Genomic DNA, 13,444 nt, shown 5'->3' on the forward strand with positions numbered 1-13,444 from the left:
AACCTTTCCATAAAAGGCTGTGGACAGGAATATTTATCTAAAAGTAATCATGAAGGCAAAATTTAGATTTTGCTTTTCCTTGTGATAACTTGGCCTCAGTTTGGGCAGGGGAGGGGGGTAGGGTTCTTCATCTTGCCTTTCTTCACTTTTAGTTAAGTTTTGTGCATTTGAGTTCATATAAAGATTAATATACTTCCATAAGTTTTTTAATGAAAAATAGCAGTCTTTTGCTCACACTTTCCTCCCATTTTCCTTGCTTCACAAGCATGTGCTTTCAGCTCTGTTAAACAGTTCTTATGGTATTTACTTCCAATTCTCCATATAACATGAATATGTATGTTACTTTTTTTTTTTTTTCAGTTTAGGCATAATATGCTCACTTTCTACCGTGGAAGTTAAGGATTTCTCTCTTCTTCCCACCACTCCTCACCTCTCTCCTATGCACCTTCCCTAACCCCTACTCTCTGAGTATGATTGATTACACCATAATTTTGTTAGATGAGTGTTCAGTGTTTACATTATAACCATATAAATGCTATTCACAGGTGAGCTATGTAGAATTGTGAATATTTTTTGTTTGCCATCGATTAGTAATGGTCACTTTGTTTGTTTTAGATCTGTATGTATTTACCACTAATTCAATCTATGCTCTCATTTGTTTAAATCTTCTCTCATTATGGTTAGATGCATCAGATATTCTATCAAATTTCCTCATCTTGAAGAAATTTCTCCTCCTGCAATCTGAGATGATTGCCTTCCACAAATTGAACACACCTATCATCTTGGAGTCTCCCTTCATCATCTTTCTGGGGATATCTTTTGCCTCTCACCTGTGCTGGATTCCCTGTTTCCTGGATCTCATATTTTTCCCTTCGTTAGTTTACATCCTCATTTTTGTAGAACACATCCCAGGAAAAGGGTGCATAAGTGATAAACTTATTTTGAGATCTTGCATTGTTTGAAAATAAGTTCAGTCTTCCTTCCTACTGAATTGGCAGTTTGAGCAGAAATAGAATTCTATATTAGAAGTCATTATCCTTCAGAATTTTGAAAGCTGGGAAAAAATTTTTTTGAAAGTTGTTATATTATATTCAAACTTCAGGTGTTTTTGTTGAGAATCTAAACCACTTCTGATTTTTGGTCCTTTTAAATGTGACCTTTCCCCTGATAGCTTTTAGGACTTTTTCTTTGTCCCTACCGCTCTTAAGTTTTATGATGATGTGTCTTGTTGTGTGTCTGTTTTTAATCCCTTGTGTTGAGTACTCAGTGGGCCCTTTCTGTCTGGAAACTCATGTTCTTCAGTTGTGGGAATTCTCAGTTTATTTCACTGATTTACACAACTTCTGTTTTCTCTATTTTTCTTCATGTAACTTGTGTTATGTGGGTGGTGTACCTCCTGGACTTGTCTTCTTATTCTCTGTTTTTGTTCAGGTATGGGTTGCCTTACTTTGAAAAACATAAACTGGATTGTGAATAGGATCGTGGAGGAATTTACATGGGAATAGTTGGAGGAACTAGGCTTAATTATCCTCTAAAACAGCGTCATTAGACTGCTTTGTAAAGACCCAGAGAGTAAATATTTTAAGCTTTGTGGGCCATAAGGTCTCTGTTATACCTACTCACCTCTACCACTGTAGCATAAAAGGAGTCATAGACAATACCTAAACAAAGGAGCATAGCTATATTTCAGTGAAACTTTATTTACAAAAATAGGCACAGACTGGATCTGGCCCATGAGCCATAGTTTGCTGACCCCTACTCTAAAAGATACAAAGAGATAGATATTAGACTTGTTCTCTAAAGATTAAATTATAGTGTAGAGATTTCAACTCACTAGAAAAATTCATTTTCTTATATAACTGTCCAGAGATGGAGTGTACTGCCTTGGGATTTGTGAGTTCCCTAATTTGACAGGTAAACAAAAAGAAGACAGGGATATTGTAGAAATAATCTTAGGTCCTTTTTTCCAGTTCTAATAGTCTATGATTGTTATTGTTTTAGAAATGTTGGTAATATTTTATGCCAAAATAATTACCTGTTTTGGTTGGTACAAGTTTTTTGGGGTTCTTTTGTTGTTTTTTTTTTTGCGGTACGCGGGCCTCTCACTGTTGTGGCCTCTCCCATTGCGGAGCACAGGCTCCAGACGCGCAGGCTCAGCAGCCATGGCTCATGGGCCCAGCTGCTCCGAGGCATGTGGGATCTTCCCGGACCAGGACACAAACCTGTGTCTCCTGCATCAGCAGGCGGACTCTCAACCACTGCGCCACCAGGGAAGCCCTGGTTAGCACAGGTTTTGATAAGAAGATATTAACTTCAAAGAAGTTACTTCAAAGAAATTTTTCCAAAATATCATGTCCAAATCATTTTTGCTAATATTAGCAGTATTTCTGACATGTATGCTGTTGACTCAAAATTGGGTCATAAAATTAAAAACTTACAAAGAAGGTAAAATAGCATAGCTGTAACTATAAAGTACTTGGTTGTTCCCCACACTTCTAGGATTAAATATTTTTTTTAATTTGATGACTCAGCTTGGAACTAAATTATTTTGTTTATAGATTTATTCATACAAGGAATTAGATAAATAAATAAAATCAGAACTCCAAATTATTTTCATTTGACCTACTATCGCTATGTTTATTTGAGTAACTTTTTCCTCTTAGTAAACAGATGAAATGTTCGTTGCTGATGTTTTCAGAACTCCAGGTCCACAAGCTATATAGGCAAACTATTGATACATTTGAAACTTTAATACATAATACCAATATTGTTCTTTAGAGAAACCGCCAGCACCATCACAAGTACAACTGATCAAAGCCACTACCAACTCTTTTCATGTCAAATGGGATGAAGTGCCTACCGTTGAAGGCTATCTTTTGCAGTTGAATACAGACTTGCCGTACCAAGCTGTGTCATCAGATTCTTCAGCAACACCAAATATGCAAGGTAACATAATTTTCACACTTAAAGCGTGTATGCTCGTATGCTTCACGAAAAAAAAGATAGTGTAGAAAAGCCTGTGATTAGACCTGGTTTAAGAAATTCTATTCTATGATGTTTCCTGCCTGAAAAATATGTTTCGACTCTGAAACTTGACTGTATTACCATTATGATGTAGTAGAACACATAGACATGTAGGGTAGAATGTTTTTTCTGTAGTTCATTCTGATGTACTTTCTTAATCTGATATGCTGCTTGACTTCAGGAGATGGTTTTAATTAGTTTTCATAAATATTTCAGCTCCTTTCAAAAGTATTTTTAACCAACAGCCACTTGGAAAGTAAAAGCAAATTTAATTTTACATGTTCTTCCAAAAAGGATTTCAGTCAACTATTAAGCAGACTGTTAAGAAAGCAGGTAAACTTTGATAAATATGCTACTTTTTAAACCTTTAGTATGTAACTTTTAAAAATATTTGATTGTAATGTATTTTCTTGAAGCTAATTTAGAGCATATCAGTCTGAACTTTCCCATTCCTACAGGAGTCAGGATGGACCCACACCGACAAGGCAGTAATAGCATCATTCCTAACAGTGTAAGTTGGAAACCTTTGAACAGTAAATGAATGTTTATGGTTACAGTCCCGATTCTTATTCATATTTTTAGCATACTACCCTAGGACAGGGGTTCTCAACCATGGCCGCACATCACAGTCGCCTCTGAGATTAAAAAACAAACAAACAAACACAGATTCCCATGCCTTTCCCCAGATCTAGTGAAGCAGAATCTTAACATGGTGCCCAGGTAACTGTTTTTAAGGAAAGCTCCGTATATCACTGTGACAGTAGCCTGGATTAAGAACCCCTGGCCAGGAGGTGGAAGTCTCCTTACACATAGTATCAGAGGCTAAGACACACACATACACACATATATACGTGTGTATATAGACGTGTGTGTATGTATATACATATATATATATGTTTGGGTTTTTTTTATTAATTTAGGTGGTACTACAAGGTTTATAATGAAGAGCAATAGTTTCCTGCTTTGCTCCTACCTGCCCTTGATCCTGCCTCTAGAAACAACTACTTTCAAATAGTTTAGCTCTCTTCTGGTATCTACCTTTGTGCTTTTAAATAAAATCCTTGTGCTGCCACTTCTTGACTTTCTAGTTTTAGGTCAATTGTCTTTAGTAATGGAAGATGAAGATCTTATGATCTCTTATAATATTGCCATTTCCTCCCCTTCCTCGTCCCACATCCTTTAAATATTTTTAGTTGAATCATTATTTGATATTTACATTGTGATGATGACATATTCATAGGTGAGCCATGTAGTGTGCTGTGAGCATTGTTCCTTCTTCATGTAATTTTTTGTTTTTCTTGGCATTGTTAACTGCCTCACTTTTTCATTTGCTTGGTTTTCTTCTTGCCTATCATTAATTAATACTCAGATTCTCCGATAAAATAATAAAACTCCTCTCAAAATATTCAGACATATAAGGTAGTCTCTTTTTTCTTTCTTCACCACCCCCTGCCCCTGGAACCATTCCTCCCAGGGCCTCTGTCTTGATGCTCTAGTCTGTACTAATTCTTCTCTAAGTCTGCTACTCAGCTGTCAGATTAGAACTTCCATTTGTTTCATACTGGAAGTTTCTTTTACCTCTTTTCTCTGTTAGAGTCCATGTTTCTTGGTCTCATTTCCTTCTCTTTCTTGGTATTCTCCAGTAGTTTCCTGAGAAAGGGTTTATGAAAGGTAAACTTTTGGAGATCTTACGTATGTGAAAATGCCTTTTCTCTGTTCACATTTGATTGGTAGCTTGGCTGCGTTATAGAATTCTATATTGGAAATGTTTTCCTTAGCAATGGAAAGGCATTTTCCTACTGTCTTTTAGCATTCAGTGTTGGTGTTAAGAAGTCTGTTGCCACTCGGATTCCTGATCGTTCATATGTGACCTAATTTTTTTGTTTTAATCCCCAGTTCTCTGGAATTTCAACAGTGATGTACCTTAGCGTGTGTGTCTTTGCTTCATTCGCTGTGCTGTGCGGTCAGTGGGCCACGTCATTCTGGAAACTCATGGCTTTCATTACTGATTCCTTCCTCCTTCCACATTCTCTTTCTCTGTTTTGGAAACTCCTGTTGATTGAACGACGGTCCTCCTGAACTAATCCTCTGAGTTTACTTTTTATTTTCTATTTTCTATCTTTCCTCTGTCTGTTCTGCTTTCTGAAAAGTTTCTTCATTTATATTATAAATCTTCTATGCAATTTTAAAATATATTCAGCCACATATTTAATCTCTAAAAAGCTGCTCTTATTCTTTATTTCTTTTATGACATTTTATTTTTGCTTCATAAATGTAATATTGTCCCTTATCTCTTCAAGAATTATGCTTTTTTTTAAAAAATGGAGTTATATTCTGCTTGCAACATTATTTCTTTTTTTCAAGCTCCTTTTAAAAAAATCTGTTTTGGTCTTGGACTTCCATGATAGAGGCTGTTGTCAAATGTCTGGTGATGCTTGGCTATCCTTTCATGTTTAAGTGAGGCATTAAAAATGAGCTTGGAAGATGCCTTAGTCCATTTGGCCTGCTATAACAAAACACCATAGCCTAGGTGGCTTATAAACAATAGAAATTTATTTCCTGCATTTCTGGAGGCTGGAAGTCTGAGATCAGGGTGCCTGCATGGTAGAGTTCTGGTGAGGAACCTCTTTAGGGTTGCAGACTGCTGACTTCTCATTGTGTCCTCACGTGGTGGAAGGGACAATGGATCTTTCTTGGGCCACTTTTTTTTTTTTAACATCTTTATTGGAGTATAATTGCTTTACATTCTTGTGTTAGTTGCTGCTATATAACAAAGTGAATCAGCTATACATATACATATATCCCCATATCCCCTCCCTCTTGTGTCTCCCTCCCACTGTCCCTATCCCACCCCCTCTAGGTGCTCACAAAGCACCGAGCTGATCTCCCTGTGCTATGTGGCTGCTTCCCACTAGCTATCTGTTTTACATTTGGTAGTGTATATATGTCAATTCCACTCTCTCACTTCTTCTCAGCTTACCCTTCCCCCTCCCCATGTCCTCAACTCCATTCCCTATGTCTGCGTCTTTATTCCAGTCCTGCCCCTAGCTTCTTCAGAACCTTTTTTTTTTTTTTAGATTCCATATATATGTATTAGCATACAATATTTGTTTTTCTCTTTCTGACTTACTTCACTCTGTATGACACACTCTAGCTCCATCCACCTCACTACAAATAACTCAATTTTGTTTCTTTTCATGGCTGAGTAATATCCCACTGTATATATGTGCCACATCTTCTTTATCCATTCATCTGTTGATGGACACTTAGGTTGCTTCTGTGTCCTGACTATTGTAAATAGTGCTGCAATGAACATGTTGGTCCATGAGTGTTTTGTTGTTTTTTTTTTGCGGTACGTGGGCCTCTCACTGTTGTGGCCTCTCCCGCTGTGGAGCACAGGCTCCGGACACACAGGCCCAGCGACCATGGCTCACGGGCCCAGCCACTCCGCAGCATGTGGGATCCTCCCGGACCGGGGAATGAACCCACGCCCCCTGCATCAGCAGGCGGACTCCCAACCACTGTGCCACTAGGGAAGCCCCCCATGACTGTTTTTGAATTATAGTTTTCTCAGGGTATATGCCCAGTAGTGGGATTGCTGGGTTGTATGGTAGTTCTATTTTTAGTTTTTTAAGGAACCTCCATATTGTTCTCCGTAGTGGCTGTATCAATTTATATTACCACCAACAGTGCAAGAGGGTTCCCTTTTCTCCACACCCTCTCTAGCATTTATTGTTTGTAGATTTTTTGATGATGGTCATTCTGACCAGTGTGAGGTGATATTTCATTGTAGTTTTGATTTTCATTTCTCTAATGATTAGTGATGTTGAGCATCCTTTCATGTGTTTGTTGGTAGTCTGTATATCTTCTTTGGAGAAATGTCTATTTAGGTCTTCTGCCCATTTTTGGATTGGGTTGGTTTTTTTTTTTTGATATTGAGCTACATGAGCTGCTTGTATATTTTGGAGATTAATCTTTTGTCAGTTGCTTAGTTGGCAAATATTTTCTCCCATTCTGAGGGTTGTCTTTTCGTCTTGTTTATGGTTTCCTTTGCTGTGCAAAAGCTTTTAAGTTTCATTAGGTCCCATTTGTTTATTTTTGTTTTTGTTTCCATTTCTCTAGGAGGTGGGTCAAAAAGGCTCTTGCTGTGATTTATGTCAAAGAGTGTTCTTCCTATGTTTTCCTCTAAGAGTTTTATAGTGTCCGGTCTTACATTTAGGACTCGAATCCATTTTGAGTTTATTTTTGTGTATGGTGTTAGGGAGTGTTCTAATTTCATTCTTTTACATGTAGCTGTCCAGTTTTCCCAGCACCACTTATTGAAGAGGCTGTCTTTTCTCCATTGTATATTCTTGCCTTCTTTATCAAAGATAAGGTGACCATATGTGCATGGGTTTATCTCTGGGCTTTCTATCCTGTTCCATTGATCTATATATCTGTTTTTGTGCCAGTACCATACTGTCTTGATTACTGTAGCTTTGTAGTGTAGTCTGAAGTCAGGGAGCCTGATTCCTCCAGCTGTTTTTCGTTCTCAAGATTGCTTTGGCTATTCAGAGTTTTTTGTGTTTCCATACAAATTATGAAATTTTTGGTTCTAGTTCTGTGAAAAATGCCATTGGTAGTTTGATAGGGATTGCATTGAATCTGTAGATTGCTTTGGGTAGTATACTCATTTTCACAGTGTTGTTTCTTCCAACCAAGAACATGGTATATCTTTGCACCTGTTTGTATCATCTTTGATTTCTTTCATCAGTGTCTTATAGTTTTCTGCATAAAGGTCTTTTGTCTCTTTAGGTAGGTTTATTCCTAGGTATTTTATTCTTTTTGTTGCAATGGTAAATGGGAGTGTTTCCTTAATTTCACTTTAAGATTTTTCCTCATTAGTGTATAGGAATGCAAGAGATTTCTGTGCATTAATTTTGTATCCTGCTACTTTACCAAATTCACTGATTAGCTCTAGTAGTTTTCTGGTAGCATCTTTAGGATTCTCTATGTATAGTATCATGTCATCTGCAAACAGTGACAGTTTTTCTTCTTCTTTTCCGATTTGGATTCCTTTTATTCCTTTTTCTTCTCTGATTGCTGTGGCTAAAACTTCCAAAACTATGTTGAATAATAGTGGTGAGAGTGGACAACCTTGTCTTCTTCCTGATCTCAGTGGAAATGGTTTCAGTTTTTCACCACTGAGGATGATGTTGGCTGTGCATTTGTCATATATGGCCTTTATTATGTTGAGGTAGGTTCCCCTCTGTGCCTACTTCCCAGAGAGTTTTTATCATAAATGGGTGTTGAATTTTATCAAAAGCTTTTTCTGCATCATCTGAGATTATCATGTGGTTTTTATCCTTCAGTTTCTTAGTATGGTGTAACACATTGACTGATTTGTGTATATTGAAGAATCCTTGCATTCCTGGGATAAACCCCACTTGATCATGGTGTATGATCCTTTTAATGTGCTGTTGGATTCCGTTTGCTAGTATTTTGTTGAGGAGTTTTACATCTATGTTCATCAGTGATATTGGCCTGTAGTTTTCTTATTTTGTAACATCTTTGTCTGGCTTTGGTATCAGGGTGGTGGTGACCTCGTAGAATGAGTTTGGGAGTGTTCCTCCCTCTGCTGTATTTTGGAAGAGTTTGAGAAGGGTAGGTGTTAGCTCTTCTCTAAATGTTTGATAGAATTCACCTGTGAATCCATCTGGTCCTGGGTTTTTGTTTGTTGGAAGGTTTTGTTTGTTTGTTTGTTTGTTTGTGGTACGCGGGCTTCTTACTGTTGTGGCCTCTCCCGTTGCGGAGCACAGGCTCCGGACGCGCAGGCTCAGCGGCCACAGCTCACGGGCCTAGCCGCTCTGCGGTATGTGGGATCTTCCCGGACCGGGGCACGAACCCGTGTCCACTGCATTGGCAGGCGGACTCTCAACCACTGCGCCACCAAGGAAGCCCTGTTGGAAGGTTTTTAATCACAGTTTCAATTTCAGTGCTTGTGATTGGTCTGTTTATATTTTCTATTTCTTCCTGGTTCAGTCTCGGAAGGTTGTGCTTTTCTAAGAATTTGTCCATTTCTTCCAGGTTGTCCATTTTATTCACATATAGTTGCTTGTAGTAATCTCTCATGATCCTTTGTATTTCTGCAGTGTCAGTTGTTACTTCTCCTTTTTCATTTCTAATTCTGTTGATTTGAGTCTTCTCCCTCTTTTTCTTGATGAGTCTGGCTAGGGGTTTATCAATTTTTTTTTTTGGCGGTACGCGGGCTTCTCACTGTTGTGGCCTCTCCCGTTGCAGAGCACAGGCTCTGGACGCGCAGGCTCAGCGGCCATGGCTCACGGGCCCAGCCACTCTGTGGCATGTGGGATCTTTCCAGACCGGGGCACGAACCTGTGTCCCCTGCATTGGCAGACGGACTCTCAACCACTGCGCCACCAGGGAAGCCCTATCACTTTTTTTTATCTTCTCAAAGAGCCAGCTTTTAGTTTTATTGATCTTTGCTATCATTTTCTTTATTTCTTTTTCATTTGTTTCTGGTCTGATCTTTATGATTTCTTTCCTTCTGCTAACTTTGGGGTTTTTTTGTTCTTCTTTCTCTAATTGCTCTAGGTGTAAGGTTACATTGTTTATTTGAGATTTTTCCTGTTTCTTGAAGTAGGATTGTATTGCTATATACTTCCCTCTTAGAACTGCTTTTGCTGCATCCCATAGGTTTTGGGTTGTCGTGTTTTCATTGTCATTTGTTTCTAGGTATTTTTTTACTTCCTCTTTGATTTCTTCAGTGATCTCTCTGTTATTTAGTAGCGTATTGTGTAGCCTCCATGTGTTTGTATTTTTTACAGTTTTTTTTCCCGTAATTGATATCTAGTCTCATAGCGTTGTGGTCAGAAAAGATACTTGATATGATTTCAGTTTTCTTAAATTTACCAGGGCTTGATTTGTGACCCAAGATATGATCTATCCTGGAGAATGTTCCATGAGCACTTAAGAAGAAAATTTATTCTGTTGTTTCTGGATGGAATGTACTATAAATATCAATTAAGTCCATCTTGTTTAATGTATCATTTAAAGCTTGTGTTTCCTTATTTATTTTCATTTTGGTTGATCTGTCCATTGGTGAAAGTGGGGTGTTAAAGTCCCCTACTATTATTGTGTTACTGTCGATTTCCCCTTTTATGGCTGTTAGCATTTGCCTTATGTATTGAGGTGCTCCTATGTTGGGTGCATAAATGTTTACGATTATTATATATTCTTCTTGGATTGATCCGTTGCTCATTATGTAGTGTCCTTCTTTGTCTCTTGTAATAGTCTTTATTTTAAAGTATTTTATCTGTTATGAGTATTGCTACTCCAGCTTTCTTTTGATTTCCATTTGCATGGAATATCTTTTTTCCATCCCCTCACTTTCAGTCTGTATGTGTCCCTAGGTCTAAAGTGGGTCTCTTGTAGACAGCGTATATATGGGTCTTGTTTTTTTATCCATTCAGCGAGCCTGTGTCTTTTGGTTGGAGCATTTAATCCATTTACATTTAAGGTAATTATCTATGTGTATGTTCCTATTCCCATTTTCTTAATTGTTTTGGGTTTGTTATTGTAGGTCTTTTCCTTCTCTTGTGTTTCCTGCCTAGAGAAGTTCCTTTAGCATTTGCTGTAAAGCTGGTTTGCTGGTGCTGAATTCTTTTAGCTTTTGCTTGTTTGTAAAGGTTTTATTTCTCTGTCGAATCTGAATGAGATCCTTGCTGGGTAGAGTAATCTTGGTTGTAGGTTTTTCCCTTTCATCACTTGAAATATGTCCTGCCACTCCCTTCTGGCTTGCAGAGTTTCTGCTGAAAGATCAGCTGTTAACCTTATGGGGATTCCCTTGTATGTTATTTGTTGTTTATCCCTTGCTGCTTTTAATATTTTTTCTTTGTATTTAATTTTTGATAGTTTGATTAATATGTGTCTTGGCGTGTTTCTCCTTGGATTTATCCTGTATGGGACTCTCTGCACTTCTTGGACTTGATTATTTCCTTTCCCATATTAGGGAAGTTTTCAACTCTAATCTCTTCAAATATTTTCTCAATCCCTTTCTTTTTCTCTTCTTCTTCTGGGATCCCTATAATTCGAATGTTGGTGCACTTAATGTTGTCCCAGAGGTCTCTGAGAGTGTCCTCAATTCTTTTCATTCTTTTTTCTTTATTCTGCTCTATGGTAGTTATTTCCACTATTTTATCTTCCAGGTCACTAATCCGTTCTTCTGCCTCAGTTATTCTGCTATTGATTCCTTCTAGGGAATTTGTAATTTCATTTATTTTGTTGTTCATCATTGTTTGTTTACTCTTCAGTTCTTCTAGGTCCTTGTTAAACGTTTCTTGTATTTTCTCCTTTCTCCATTCTGTTTCCAAGATTTTGGATCATCTTTATTATCATTACTCTGAATTCTTTTTCAGGTAGACAGCCTATTTCCTCTTCACTTGTTTGGTCTGGTGGGTTTTTACCTTGCTCCTTTATTTGCTGCATATTTCTCTGTCTTCTCATTTTGCTTAACTTACTATGTTTGGGTTCTCCTTTTTGCAGGCTGCAGATTTGTAGTTCCCATGTTTTTGGTGTCTGCCCCCAGTGGGTGAGGTTGATTCAGTGGGTTGTGTAGGCTTCCTGGTGGAGGGGACCTGGTGCCTGTGTTCTGGTGTGTGAGGCTCGATCTTGTCTTTCTGGTGGGCAGGACCACATCCAGTGGTGTGTTTTGGGGTGTCTGTGAAGTTAGTATATTAGGCAGCCTCTCTGCTAATGGGTGGGGTTGCTAGTTGTTTGGCATGGGGTGTCCACCACTGGAGCTTGCTGGTCATTGAGGGGAGCTGGGTCTTAGCGTTGAGACGGAGATCTCTGCAAGATCTCTCACTGATTGATATTACATGGGGTCAGGAGGTCTCTGGTTGTCCAGTGTCCTGAACTCGTCTCTCCCACCTCCAAGGCTCAGGCCTGACACCTAGCTGGAGCGCCAAGACCCTGTCAGCCACACAGTATTGGCGTTCACCATCAGGAAAAGGGGGTGCTCATGCACTGCTGATCCACTTGTGAATTTTTCAAGTTTTTGGGAAAACAGTCTAGCACAATCTGTTTTAAAAATAACCAACAAAACTCTTGGGCCCCTTTTATAAGGCACTAATCACAGCCCAAAGCTACTTCCTAGTACCATCACCTTGGGGGTTAGGTTTCAACATATAAATTTGTGGGGGACACAGACCTTCAGACCATAGCAGCTCTGTGCCTGTGGGCGTGCTTGATTAGTAGACCTTAATGAGGGTTTTTGAGTGAGGATCCACAAATATCAGTATCTTATCTTGTGGACCAGTGGGTTTCCCCTGAGACTTCTCCAACCTCTTGCTTAAGGGCTCTAAGCCTGGCTCTCAGTATTCTGGGAGCTTAATGTAGAGAGGGCAGTGTCTCTCTGTTCACTATGCAGACTTTCACTTAATCCCCATTTTCAGTATCGGTGCCCCTCCTCCATCCTCACCAGAAAGACTCTGTACCACGGTCCAGAGACTCCCATTTTAATCTTTCTACCTATCTCCCTTCTTCAGTTCGAATGGAGGTGAGGAATCTGTCTGCCTTTGTATGCTGGAAGAGCAGAGCTGGGGCTGCAGACACTTTTTATATAGTCTTCCGTATGATGGTCCTCTGGTGTTCTGCACTCTGCACTTCAGCCTCCAAAGAACCTGATGCCCCCAATTTCCAAGCCTTTCTGGGCTCTTCAGCAAAAACGGTTCACCTCTCAGTGACTTTCCACCTACAGGCTCTTAGCTTTAGCTTTTTCTGCTTTATAAAGGCATTCCTTATTTCTTGCACTTCGCTTTACTGTGCTTCCCAGATAGTATAACATGGAGACTTGGTAGTGAAATAAACTTAGGGTCAAATTCTAGCTCTGCTACTTGCTGGCTCCCTGGGTGTGTTATTTAAGATCTCTGAGTCTCATTTTTTTCCGTCTGTAAGCCAGGGGTGATATTATCCAATTTATAGAATTCTTATGAAGATTAAATGAGATACAGACATTATAACTATGTAGCACAAGGCCTATCACATAGTATAATGCTCCTTAATGGCTGTGGCTGTCATCATCATCATTTATTAACGGTAGCACAATCACCATCAATTAGAAGGGAAGTAGAGGGCATATTATGGACAAGTATCCTTAGAGCTATGAGAAATTATCATTGATAATGTAGTTATAATTGACATTAAAGCTGGAGACAGAAAAGTAACAAAAAACATGTAACGAAAAAGAGGCAACGATATTGGGGTCTTTGAATGAAGCCAGATCACTTTTATGGTTCAGTAGACCTATAATTATTGCTATATAATAACTGATGTTCACATTGATGATTTGAATTATCAGAAGGTTTAAATGTGTTTGTTATAGTGTCTTTAAGAAGACAAACAGAAATGTAATTAGGAAGAT

At 38.6% G+C, this 13,444-nt stretch overlaps 1 protein-coding gene across 3 annotated transcripts in view; it reads left to right on the top strand.

Annotated features, from left to right (window-relative positions):
- HCFC2 (host cell factor C2) overlaps positions 1 to 13,444 on the top strand; it is a 47,892-nt gene that overhangs the window by 17,259 nt on the left and 17,189 nt on the right. For all 3 annotated transcript variants that reach the window (XM_082636686.1, XM_082636687.1, XM_082636688.1), the window contains exons 8-9: positions 2,779 to 2,946; positions 3,483 to 3,535. In XM_082636686.1, coding sequence (XP_082492812.1) covers positions 2,779 to 2,946; positions 3,483 to 3,535 — 221 coding nt within the window. The remainder of the gene's footprint in view (positions 1 to 2,778; positions 2,947 to 3,482; positions 3,536 to 13,444) is intronic.

This window comes from Mesoplodon mirus (genome assembly GCF_964341445.2).
Source record: "Mesoplodon mirus genome assembly, chromosome: 11".
NCBI classification, from domain to species: domain Eukaryota; kingdom Metazoa; phylum Chordata; class Mammalia; order Artiodactyla; family Ziphiidae; genus Mesoplodon; species Mesoplodon mirus.